General features: G+C 38.9%; 2 protein-coding genes across 3 annotated transcripts; one reads left to right on the forward strand and one right to left on the reverse strand.

The window, feature by feature from the left end:
* The first annotated feature begins 1,444 nt into the window (after nucleotides 1-1,444).
* Nucleotides 1,445-7,746, forward strand: LOC146512458 (uncharacterized). Its single transcript, XM_085170762.1, has 2 exons — nucleotides 1,445-2,560; nucleotides 4,226-7,746. Exons 1-2 carry the CDS (start codon nucleotides 1,724-1,726, stop codon nucleotides 4,550-4,552), a joined length of 1,164 nt encoding a protein of 387 aa, XP_085026888.1. The 5' UTR covers nucleotides 1,445-1,723; the 3' UTR covers nucleotides 4,553-7,746.
* On the reverse strand, nucleotides 6,821-13,312 carry LOC146512459 (uncharacterized). Of its 2 annotated transcripts, none has more exons than XM_085170760.1 (5): nucleotides 13,255-13,312; nucleotides 9,849-10,577; nucleotides 9,081-9,473; nucleotides 8,406-8,522; nucleotides 6,821-7,897 (listed from the first exon to the last, which is right to left on the reverse strand). In XM_085170760.1, exons 2-5 carry the CDS (start codon nucleotides 10,551-10,553, stop codon nucleotides 6,821-6,823), a joined length of 2,292 nt encoding a protein of 763 aa, XP_085026886.1. In that variant the 5' UTR covers nucleotides 10,554-10,577; nucleotides 13,255-13,312. The 2 variants fall into 2 exon arrangements, with proteins under 2 accessions (XP_085026886.1, XP_085026885.1); XM_085170759.1 differs by lacking the exon at nucleotides 13,255-13,312 and adding an exon at nucleotides 12,280-12,743.
* Between the last annotated feature and the right edge of the window lie 139 nt (nucleotides 13,313-13,451).

The following is a 13,451-nucleotide window of genomic DNA, read 5'->3' on the forward strand; positions in this document are numbered from 1 at the left end:
AGCAAGCACCAGGACAAGCACTATTTGTGGCTAACATTGCAGTGTAAGGTTAGGGGGTGAAGGGGGATCCAGGGATTGGCACTCCATCTAAAGTCAGGTATGGTCCTGCCTGGTATGGTCCTGCTCCCCGGGGGATGAATTTCACTTGACTAGTCTCTTAACATGATTTTACCAGAGCCATGATGAAGGCTGGGGTACAAGTTAGTAGTTAATGTGAATTACTTTGTACGTAGATGTCAACAGACGCAAAGAAGATTCCCTTTTAAAAATTAAAACCAAACATTTACTCAATTAATACCAAAACGTTCAGACTATTTGACCATAATAAAACTTCCATAGTTTCTCTGCTTATGCAAAACAAACAAACACAGGATGTCCTTCCTGATCCCGCCACTAATGCACACCTGCTCCTTCAACCTAAGCACAGACTTCTTGGATGGTCTGTTATTAAAATTAAGCATTTAGAAAAATCCCACTGTGTCTCTGGTACTGTGCTGCTGGTTAAACATGTTTACATAACCCATAAACTGTTTGTTTTTATATGACTTCTGATTCTTTCTTGCTACAGCACCATTATTTTCCCACAAGGCTCAGGGCAGTTATCTAATTTGAATTTGTAATGACTCTTGTTTTATTTGTAGACTGGGCTGGGCCTTAGCACTGTGTCTGTGTGGCTGACTTCAAAGCTTTTATCTGATTGTTAAAGCGGACCAGTGACGTTTTTCTCGATAGATAAGATTTAATTGTATTTTAGAGCAAAAACACACATCCACAGTTGTGTTTTCATACCCTTGTGGGGACATCTAATTGATAATGCTTTGCCTAGCCGCTTACCCTAACCAGAGATCTGATTACTTTTTTCAGTAACGAGTAAGGGGTTACTATTGCAAAAACGGTAATTAGATTAGCGTTACTTTCCCGTAGGAACGCTGCGTTACTGCGTTACTAAAACCGTGATTTTTTTTGCCAGAATGTCTCATGACAATGACGTAAGAGAGTGCGACATTCGTGACAACAGCTGTGTGCAGATCAACAATGGATCATATATCGAGTGCGGGAGAGAGTATTAGCATGCAGCGTTTAAAGCGTGGAAGTACTGACCTTACTTTGAGTTTGATTCCATAAAAACTGACAAAAACATTAGCATCCCTTGTGCGTGGGAAGAAAACTTCTTTTTACAGCGAAAAAAAAACCCCTAAACAAGCTCCGAGTGCGCAACGACTTAATGGGAAATTCACAGAGAAATTCGCGGATTCTTCCACTGACCGCTGCGCACACCTGCACCAGAGCACACCTCCGCCTACCCTACTCCTGCTTTACAGGTGAAAATAGAGCAACAGGACCGCTAGTCTTTGATTTTATTTATTTTCTGCTGTGTTTTACTTGCATCTATTTGAAAGACTGAGCGTAAACACAAAAAATATTTTATTTTATGTGCTGGAATGTGCAGAAAATTACGGAGCCCCGCAGGGGACATGGGAGAAAAAAAAATTAAGACGGACTTTTGCGAGATCTCGCAAAACTAACTCGGGATCTCGCAAAACAAACTCGGGATCTCGCAAAAGTTTTGCGAGATCTCGCAAAACTAACTCGAAAAAAAAAAAAAAAAACTCAGGAAAAAAAAAAAAAACTCGAAAAAAAAAAAAAAAAAACTCGGGATCTCGCAAAAGTCCATACCATACACCTCCAAATCAGCACTGAAACTTTAGAAACAACCACAGCGATGGAGGACACACACCCATTTGAGCGATTCATAGATTTTTACTTTGAGCTTGGACTAAACTATAAAGACATTAAAACTGTGCTTTGCAGTAGACACAGTTTTCATATAAGCGAAAGACATCTGAAGAGAGTTCTTAGCGCAAGGGGACACACTCGCCACAAAGCGTACTCTGACCTGGCCGTCTTGGTTGAATTTATAGACAACCAATTGCAGTACTCTGGGCAGCTTCACGGATACCGATGGATGTACGCTAAATGCAGGGAACATGGACTACACGTGAGGAAAGAGGATGTGCGCTTGGTTTTGAAGGAGCTGGATCCCCGAGGCGTCGCACTGAGGCAAGCAAGACGTTTCAGGCGAAGGAACTATTTTTCAAAAGGGCCGAATTTCATCTGGCACATGGACTCCTACGACAAACTGAAGCCATATGGCATCTGTATCAATGGTAGTATTGACGGTTTCTCTAGAAAACTAATCTGGCTTAATGCGTACACAACAAATAGTAATCCGAAAGTGATCGGGGGGTATTACATAGAAGCGGTGCAGCGTTTAAAGGGCTGCCCTAGAGTTGTGAGGGGCGATCTTGGAACTGAAAATGGCCATGTTAGAGGCTTTCAGCGTTTCCTTGTGCCCGTGGCTCCTAACGACACCCTTGAGAGTTACTTGGAGGGAGCAAGTACCGCCAATCAAAGGATTGAATACTGGTGGCGTTTTCTTCGCAGCCAGTGTCTGGAGTTCTGGTTATCCTTATTTGCAGACATCAGAGACAACGGGTACTTTGATGGTGGGTTTCTGGACAAAAACCTCCTTCAGTTTTGTTGCATGGGACTCATCCAGGTGAGTTAATAAAATATGTTTTGTTGCGTGTATGGATGCATGCGTGTGTGAGTGAGAGATAAAAGAAACTGAGGAAGTGATAGAGAGGTAATACACGAAGTACTGTGAGAGATGAGACCTGTGCCAGGTTTAGGAAATGGAGAGACTTGCAGGAAGAAAGAGACAAGACAGGGAGAAGCGGTTGAGAGGAGCAGGGAGTAAATGAAATAAAAAATTGTGTAAATACTATAATTTAGGCTTAAGCAATCGGCCGCCTTAAGGAAGAGCTCAACAACCAAGACTACAGTAACATCCAGTGTTGGAGAGTAACGGAATACATGTACCGCCGTTACGTATTTAAAATACAAAATATGAGTAACTGTATTCCGTTACAGTTACCGTTTAAAAAGGTGGTATTTAGAATACAGTTACTTTGTTGGAATAAATGGATTACACGGCGGTACTTCCCTGTTTCATATTGTGGCGGGTCAGGACTGTTTGGGTTTTGTTTGACAGCTACGTTCTGTTGCTCCAGGCGGCAGCGTTACGGTTGCCATGGTTACAGGGTGACGCTCTCTCTCTGCGTGTTTCCTGGGTGAGAGAGGCCTTTTTGTTGTTGTTGTGCTAAGCTAATAGGCAGAATGCTACAGGCATAGCTCTAAAGAATGTAGCATCATAGGCAGTGTAGTCCGTGCTGCAGGGAGAATGGACTGCCATACCCCTGATGTGTCTGTGAGCGAGGGAGGGAGAAAAAAAAGTACGAGCTGTCATCAAGCAAAAACGGGAGCTGGAAGCATGTAAATATAATAATAACCACTGCAGCCAAGAAGAGTGCCTGACGAGCCCAGTTGTAAGTAAGCTATTAAGACTCGACTGTACACCGTGTTCGTGTTTTCCTCCAAAAACAATAAGTTCCGTTGGAGCAGCCTTTCAACGCCTCTCTCTCGCAAGCAAAGTTGACCCAGACAACAAAGTAAAGCTATTTTTTGGCTACGACCAGACACAGAACCCACCGTATTAGCCAGAGGTCCCTTTACTACGGTTCGGAGCCGCGGACCTTCAGTAACAGTAATAAATCACAGCAATAGTACATTCACGTAGTTGTAAACAGCATGATAATATATTAAGTAATCCAAAGTATTCAGAATATGTTACTCTCATTGAGTAACGTAGCGGAATATGTTACAGAATACATTTCGGGTCATGTATTCTGTAATGGAATACATTTTAAAAGTAACCTTCCCAACACTGGTAACATCTATGTTGAAGATGTTGACATGGCACATGAAAATTTCTTATCTATAATATTAACTATTTACAATTTGGAATTATTTAGATTGGAATATCCAAATAACTTACAAATACAAAATACAATGATCAGTGACATAAAACAAATTGATTATTATGAGGGGAGTAGATGAGACAAGCAGGTAGTAATAAGACTAATAGTACTAATGTAAGATATCACAGCATAACAGTAACCGTAGTTAGTGTGTGAAACACTTGTACAGATGACATTAGGTAAAGTACATGATTACAAAAATTCGCATGATTGTTTAAAAATAATAAATTGCATAAATATAAGAAACCTTCCTCTCAGTGAGTGAGTTGTCTCATCGTGATCTGCGTATATGTATATACGTACATGCGATCACATTTCTTAAATTTCTGTATTCTTTTTAACAGGATGAGCTGGATGACACTGCACAGGTTTGGAATACACACTCCATCAGGCCATCAACAAACATCAATATCCCCAGTGGTCGACCTAATGTAATGTATACATTACCTGAGCTCTACGGGACAAGAGACTTCCTTTGCCCCACTGAAGAAGAAGATGTTGAAATGTGTAAAACTGAGTGTGTTTTTCGACTGACCAAACCATGTGACCCCGATGTATATGAACTGTGCAATATCATCATGACTGAGTCCCATCTGACTCCACCAACAGACCCATATCAGGCTGTGAACTTGTACATGCATTTAAGAGAGAACATCATGGCATTAGTGTAAATTGCATACACTGCAGCAGAGAACATTTCTCAAAATTGACCTGTGCTATATGTGAGAAAGCTAACTTCTGGATATTAAACAGACTGTAAACTGTAAGCTTTCTAGTACACAGTCATTTATGAGAATATCTTATATAGAAATATTTATTGTTGTGTTCCAGGAGGGTCAGTGAACTAAAGTATAAAGGGGAGTCTCTGCCTGTTAATGATATTCTGAGTGTTCTTTAGCACAAAAACATTGTAATGTTCTGTCAAATGTTATCAAGTTCTATGTCTATGTGTATTACTTCGAATTACTTTAACTGTCTATTTGGCTTGATACATGGATCAAAACATAAGACACGTCTTAATTTAATGTGTTAGGAGTTTTAATGTACAGTGTTTACTCAGATAATGGTGGTTTATGTTGAGTATTTTGTAATAACTTTTAAATGGTGAGTTGGTATTTATTTACACCATCTCTATTTGTTAATGATGGGAATGTTTAGTTGTTTATGTTGGCTAGAATACAGTTTAAAATCGAAGAGATATTCTATTATGCCTTGTTGCTTTATATATATTATAACACCAACTGTCACACTGGCAAGCTACATGAAATGGTACTAAGGGGCATCATAATCTGAGGGGGGGCACCTTGGCATTTTTCTAAACTCAAGTTTCTCTGTCTAAAAATATAATTATTTCATGTCATTTTTGCTATTTTTTTTTAACTATTTATTCTGATTCCAGACGAGCTTTAGTTTTTTAATGTTGGTTAAACAAAACTGAAAAAATAAAGAACTAAATCGAGACCTTTTGAACTCTTAGAATTTCTAATAGATATAAACATTCTTTTTTGGTCACTGAATTTATCTGAAGCTTATTTTATCAGCTGAATAACAAATTCTTTGCACCCACCTGTTCTGTTGATGAACAGCAATTTCATTCGAATGCTATTTTTGCAAAACTCACCACTTCTGAAAGGATGATATGTGTTGTTGAACTACCGGATAAATAAACTGAAATCTAATCAATTTCTAATTTTTTTTTTGGACTATGTAGTACAGACAACTAAAAAATTGCAAATGACAAAAGCATATCGACAACATCTGTGTATTGACTGCCTGTGTTCCCAGGCACTTTAATTTCAGAGAAGGGTAGACAGAAGTGCATAATCTGTCAAAAATATAGCAATATTTTATAATTAACCATATATACTATTTGATCTAATTAGAAATCCTGGCCTACAATCTTGTTTATCCAAGAAACTGTTAAATCTGATAATCATTGCTTGGTAATTTGTAATTATATAAGACAGTATAAAGAATTGTGAATCATCTGTATGTCACATTATGGCAAAGTCCTTTCAAAAAAGATAACTTGTGATGGCAATATGCTTTTTAACAAAACAACTAGTAAACATTTCAGAAGCTAATCAAGGGAAAATAGGACTTATTGTTACAAGATGATGTTTATAGGCCACATCAGCTTTAAGAATTTGGAAACAGGATCTTATCATTAACTTTCAATAACTTTTTTCGCAACCATAGTGACATTCTTTACTAATATTAATGGACCTTTCACCCTAAAATCAAATTTACACATTTTTCTGTTCGCTAGCTGTAGTATTCGTTAATCCACATTGTTTTAGTGTGAGTTGCCCAATTTTAGAGATATTGACTGTACAAGCCTACCCTTCTCGTTTCACATGGTACTTAATGCTTAGTAGCAATGTCTTTATGTAGACCTTATGTAGCTTCATGTAGTTTTTCAACAAGGAAGAGATCTCTACAGCTAATATCTCCCAAAACTAGGCAACTCACGACAAAACATTCTAGATGGATAAACAGCAAGCCAATGTGTGTCACTGCGGGGTATGCAGGTGTGTTGAGAGAATGTACCCAAAAGCAGACAAGGGGAGAGAGAGGACACTGAACTTAAAACAAAAGCGAGCCTTTATTCTGGCTGATGGCAGGAGTAAAAGGAAACAATGACAATGTGTACAGCAGATTTTGATGTGATCTCTCCCTCTAACGCTAAACACAAACCTTGTTTTCAGCAGAAGTTAAAGATGCGGTCATTTTCAAAGAATTTTAAACAATAAAGAGTCCTTGTGAAATCTGAGCTAACATACAACTAAACCATCAGAAAATTAAATTTGTGACTGCTTATTATACAGCTGAATATATCAAATGCTTCAATGACAAATGAAACAAGACAGAATTTATGAACTCAAGGATAATCATACATATAACAATTACAGCTGTAACCATTAGTACACTCATCAAGTTCAAATGATGTCCATTTCAAAGTAATTGCTGGAAAGGACATTGTCGAACTCTGTGCGAAATTCAGGATAAGAACTGTAAGTGCATGGCACTTCAAGGGTAGCTCCACAGGTGTGAGCAACAGGCCTTCTGTTGAGCCCAGTTTCAGCATTAAAGCACACCAAAATTTTGTCAACACATATCACAGAAGATCCTGTGCAGAAGCGCAGGATTTTTTCAGCTTTGGTTTCATCAGCGTTTTTAACATAACGCTGAAGATGGTTAAAGGTTGTCTGTTCTCCGTGAGACAGCATCAATTTTGTTGTTTCAAATAGCTGCACTAGTCTTTTGCCTGTGGCCTTCTTTGTCTCATACAGAGATAACACACTTTCCTTGTCTGCCAGTTTCAGCTGCAGATGTGCCATGGGTGTGGAGAAGCAATCCATTATATACTTTGGCTCTTGGAGAATGGCCTTATGAGCCATTGTTTCAATGGCAGGCTGCATGTTGTTCTTAGGTGGCAGGAAGTGGGAACCCATCCTTGTAAAAAGGTCAAGCAGGTCCTCTTCATCATTTTCATCCATTGTGCCTTGGAGAGCCTTCTCAACAGCTGATCTCTCAACAGGAGGGAGATAGTTGAGAAACGATGCAATCAGAATGTCTACATCAACTGAGTCCATTCCGTGGATGCAAGCTAAAATGAAAGCCTTTGACAGCCTCACTGGAAAGACACCATGGTCTAGTAAGCCTTTCACCCATATCTGCCCAACTGCTTGCCATTCAGCCTCACTAAAGTCTGGTCTCAGCCTTGGAACTCGTTCATTTTCACCTTCACACTGTTCCAAAAATTGCTCCCAAAATGCAGTGTAAACCTCCCTTGACACCCCAGCATCATCAACAGCATTTTCATTTACAAAGTTCATCTTTAAAGTCTCATTCAGAATGCTACTGTCCATAAATACAGCCAAAAGATCATCAACAACTTTTATCCTGCGAATTGATACATGTAGGGGGCTCTGTGGGTCTCCTGAATTTGATGGGGAAAGTTGGTTGCTTGAATCTAAAGGCAAACCTTGTGCGATGAAATTCAGTCCATGGTCCTGAGTAAAAGACAAAACATGCACATTCCATAAGAAATGCAAATGAATTGTACAGATTACACAATATCAATGTTCTGAAAAAGTTTGAAATTTATTTGTCTAATTTTAGTGGGCTGTACATTCCCAAACCATGGTTGCACTGACAATTAATGTATAACATTCACATTTTGGCCTGATGGATGTCCTCGTATGCCTCACAGAAAATTATACAAGTGTTCTTTACATGTATGAGAAGACTCACTTCTGTGCAAAAAAGGTAGAGAACACAATAGTGACACCAAAACAATGTCTCACTGCTGTGTTATGTAAATAATTTAATTTCAAGACTAAATTTCCTGTTTAATCTTATCTTAATGTTAAACACTGGAATTGTCTCTCAACTGACAATATCCTTTTAATTCAAATGGACCCACAAACTGCCATATCCTCAGAAAATAGCATGAAATTTTGGCATCTCTACAGTATGTAAAGATAGGTGTTTATGGTTGCCCGAATTGATCCATCTTACCTGTGTAATCTGGGGTGCTTCCTCCTGTATTGACTGCATATGGGGTGTGGGCAAGCCATTAGCTGAAGACAATGGTAGCAGGAAACCATCCATAGGTAATCCATTTGTGTCGGCATTCTGAGAAGGAAGTATTGCATTAACTGACAACAGACACCTTAACCCTTCAAGATTAGAAGACTCTTCTTCAATCTTCTACCTTGGCCTATTCTAAATCATGAATGTTCTTAAAAAGTCTGCAAAATATGTCAATAGGTCTTAAGAAATAGAAAAAAGATACACCTCTTTATTTTCAGCCTACATGTCTCACTTACAAGAGTAAAAAGACATATTACAGTGGAATTCCACAGGTTTTTATCAGATCTTGATGTACTTCTTACTACTTAAAATGTTGTATTATTGCTGCAACAAAATCAAGTTTTAAACAAACAAGAGATGAATTCTGATTAATAGAAATCGAGCAAGTGTTTCACAGTACTGTAGGTTATTTCTTTTAAGACCCAAAAGAATAATATTACAGAAAATAACATACATGCTTAAATTTTGTCCAAGCAGGAATGCATGATCAGCTTTTTTAAAATCAGAACTATGCAAGTTATTGAATTTGATTATTAATAAATTTCCATATTTTGTAACACTTACATAAACCATATCAACCACAACTGTCCATGGTCTTACCTGTCTGAGATCCTCACTGTTGACATAATTCAGGGTTATCACGACTGTGTCATCACCATCTGCTCTGACAAGATCCTCTTCAGGATTCCATAGAACCGTATCCACTTCGTCTGTGTCTGGAAAACGAAATTCCAAATCTTCTGGAAGTTTCTCCCGGGACTCTAGTTTGAAGGATTTGTTAGGAACTATACTGGTCAGATCAATAATTTCAGAGCAGTGGTCAGGGAAATCATGATCACTTGAGTCAGTCTGCTGCTGCTGTCCCACAACAGTGTTTTTAATGTCTTTTGGGGTTGAATGCATATGATGTGATTTTCCTGGACTTTGTGTTGTCACTGCCTCGCAGAGTGATTTCAGTTTTTTTGGATTGTGTTCCATCTGGAAATTGTGAATCTGTGAACCAGAAAACAAACACAAGAAACAAACGAAAATAACTCAATTATTTTTTCAGCAGCCAGTCATTTAGTACATGTTAATGAATACAAAGCTGTAAGTCTTTCACAGATGTATTAAATGTACCTTACCACACAAGTCAACAACAAATTCCTTGAATAATTTCATCCTACAGAAGTGCAAATATTCGTAGATGTACATAAAGCACTTGAATAAGACAACTCTTTATTGCCGTTGCACAGTCATACCTAGTACAATAGTACCACAAAATTAGAACATGTCGCATGTTACCACCAAGCACTAATAAACACAAAAAAATACAGTAACTTTAAAGTGATCATTATTTGTAATAATAACTTTCTTATTTTAACAAACCTGTTTGCCAGTGTCACTGTCAGATGAATCCCCATGGTCAAGTAGATCTGGGACAAAATCATCTGTCTCACTGTCAAATCCAAGTAATGTCACCGGTGAATCTTCTTCAGTTATGCTGACAGAAAAATCCTCTTCAGATGAGGACTGAACTGGTGTTTCATCTTTTGTGCAAATGTAAAATCTCATGAGTTTCAATTTGGTTTGTTCATAAAGTTTGCCAACAGTGTCATCTAAAGCAATCGGATTTCTTTTAAAATCACAGACATCAATGACAAAGTCTTCAACTCTCCCTTTTGGCGAGTACCCATCTGGAAAAAACAGGTCCTTTCCCATTTCCAAAATCTTAGCTACAGTTGTAGTTTTTTCCACAGTTGCATGTCTTGTTCCTCCACCATTTCTGGTTCTCACTTGACGGTATTCATTACTGCTTAAATGAAGCCATCCGATTTCTATTTTTCTGCAGGTCTTCTCTCCTGCAGTATTTCTCTGTCTTGCCATCCCTTCACCTTGCTTGTGGAACACACCTGATGAACCACACAGCACTCCTTTGGTTTTTGATCTTACTTTCCGTGCCGCAATTTTATCTCTTAGGTTCTGCAGAAGAGTCTCTTTATCTGTGCTGTACTTAGTTTGTTGACAGAAGGACTGGACAGCTACTCTGTCACCATATGTCCTTATGTATTTTGCCATTTGTACATCAGTCATGACGGACAGCACTGCCTTATCCACCTGCAGACATAAAACATTAGAGAAATGCTATTAATATACTTTTATTCTAGGAAGCCACACTAGCACACATGGAATACTAACTGTATTAGAAATAGAGTTCTTAATCACTGTTCATGATCATTATCAAAAGTTACTCTGACAACTTGTGTCTTATTACCTTACTGTTGCTCTGTTAGTATTAGTATAGTAATAGTAGTAGATATTTATATACTACGTTACTAAAAAATATTTTGCTAGTAAGGTATAAGTAAGGTAAGTTCCACCAAGTATTTTGTGCTATGGTGTCCATGTTACCATGGTAATGGCACAGCCAGATAACAACATCCAAATTCATGGGCTGCAACCTCTTTTTCTTTTAACTTTATTTATCACATTGTCCAAATTCATGGGCTGCATCCTCCTGAGGACGCTTTTGTAGACCGATTACGTCACAGCGATGCGCCGAAGGCTATCCAAAATCCGTACTAGTTTTTTTTTTTATTTGCACAGAAATGTACAACAATTATGGCAATCTCTACAAAGATTCTATTTTAAATTCGTAGACTCCTCCGAATGCAGCGGACAAATGCGTCCTCCTTTTCACCGAATTTTTTTTTTTAATTATTAAACTTTATTAAGAAACAGTATACAGAACATGTATACAACCAGAACAAAATTAACATATACCAGGAGAACGGCACAACTCCCGGCACATCATTTTCAGCTCACCTCGGACTTTTGCTACTCAGGCTAAACGTAATATATAAAACACTTAGACAACCTAAAAATGTTAATGTTTGGCTTTTTTCAGTGTTTTATTTGTTCGTGAGTAAACCGGTTTGGCTGAGATTAAAGTTATTAGATTAAATTAGATAAAATAAAACTTTATTAATCCCCTGGGTGGGTTCCTCCTTGGTTTATACACCGCTTATGCTGGGCTCACACTGTGCGATTTTTTGGCCCATTTTGAGCCGATTTTTGAGTCGTGCGACTGTTTTTGCGATGGCCCGATTTTGGCCTTCGTCGTGCATCGTATAGTATACCTGGGGTAACGAGAAGCGATTAACACCTCACGACCAGCTCCCGATCATCAATCGCTTGGTCGTGAGGATTTCAAACCTGTTTGTAGCAATTTAGCAAAGTTGATGGCGGTGGTGTGCGTGTCTGTGTGAGTGAAAGACAGAGAGGGAGAGCGAGCGACAGAATTTCTGTTATAACCTTCATTTTATGGACGCACAGTGTGAGCACTCGGGTCGCATCAGAGCATCGGGTCGTATAGTGTGAGACCCTGCATCGTGACCTACGAACTTCTAACCCCTGCGAGTCAATGTACAGTTTGAGCAGGAGCTGAATCGCGCGACTGTAAAAATCGCACAGTGTGAGCCCAGCATTAGATAGAAAGGAGCAGACGGACGAGTTTAATAAACTCCACCAACGCAGTGGTGACGCTAATCAGAAGGCTAGACCGTCCAATTTCCCCAGCCGTTTACTTCCGGCCTACTTCTGAGGACCCGCCCCACGTAGACCACGAAGCCCGAGTCCTCGGGAGGATGCAGCCCATGAATTTGGACACGATTTGAAATTTCAAAACATATGTGCACTTAACAGTTATGTTTAATGAACCTGAACATATTTACAAGAATTAACATTAAAGGCCTGCATTTTTCAACAAGTTTCTCGCCTTTTGAACCGCGGTGTTTAATGCTTTGTTGTTTATACGTACTTTGTCTTGTTGCATGTGCATGATGTCGTCGTGTGGGACCTCTCTTGACCGCAAGAAATGTTCTAAATCCTCCTCCATGTCTGCACCTACGGGGGCTCCGTACGCACCCTTCAACTGAAACGCTATCAAAAGGAGCGGGATCTTTTGCGAGATCCCGAGTTTGTTTTTTGTTTTTTGTTTTTTTTCCCAGTTTGTTTTGCGAGATCTCGCAAAAGTCCGTCTTAATTTTTTTTTCTCCCATGTCCCCTGCGGGGCTCCGTAAATTAGTCCTGTTTAAATAGTATAGTGTTTTTTTTTCCTCTTATTGTTTTATTTTAGGTCACTCTGGAATGGTTCCTAGGTTTCATTTCACTTGTCATCAGAGATGGGCAGTAACGCGTTACAGTAACGCGTTACTTGAAAAAAGTAATCGGATTACAGTAACGCGTTACTGTAACGCGTTACTTGAAAAAAGTAATCGGATTACAGTAACGCGTTTCAGTAACGCGTTACTTGAAAAAAGTAATCGGATTACAGTAACGCGTTTCAGTAACGCGTTACTTGAAAAAAGTAATCGGATTACAGTAACGCGTTTCAGTAACGCGTTACTTGAAAAAAGTAATCGGATTACAGTAACGCGTTACTTGAAAAAAGTAATCGGATTACAGTAACGCGTTACAGTAACGCGTTACTTGAAAAAAGTAATCGGATTACAGTAACGCGTTACAGTAACGCGTTACAGTAATCTGATTACTTTTTTCAAGTAACGAGTAAAGTAAGGGATTACTATTGCAAAAACGGTAATTAGATTACCCTTACTTTTTCGTTGGAACTGCGTTACTAAAACCGTGATTTTCTTGCCAGAATGTCTCATTGACAGTGACATAAGCGAGTGTGATGTTAGTGACAACAGCTGTGTGCAGATCAACAATGGATAATATATCGAGTGCGGGAGAGAGTATGAGCGTGCAGCGTTTAAAGCGTGGAAGTACTGACCTTATTTTGAGTTTGATTCCATAAAAAGTGACAAAAACATTAGTGTCCGCTGTGCATGGGAAGAAAACTTCTTTTTACAGCGAAAAAAAACCCCCTAAACTTCCAAACTTCCAAACACCGAGTAGCTACGACATAATGAGAAACTCACAGAGAAACTGCGGTATCCTTCCACTGACCGCTGCGGCACACCTGCACCA

The sequence above is a fragment of the Neolamprologus multifasciatus genome, chromosome 8, assembly GCF_963576455.1.
Source record: "Neolamprologus multifasciatus chromosome 8, fNeoMul1.2, whole genome shotgun sequence".
Classification (NCBI taxonomy): Eukaryota; Metazoa; Chordata; class Actinopteri; order Cichliformes; family Cichlidae; genus Neolamprologus; species Neolamprologus multifasciatus.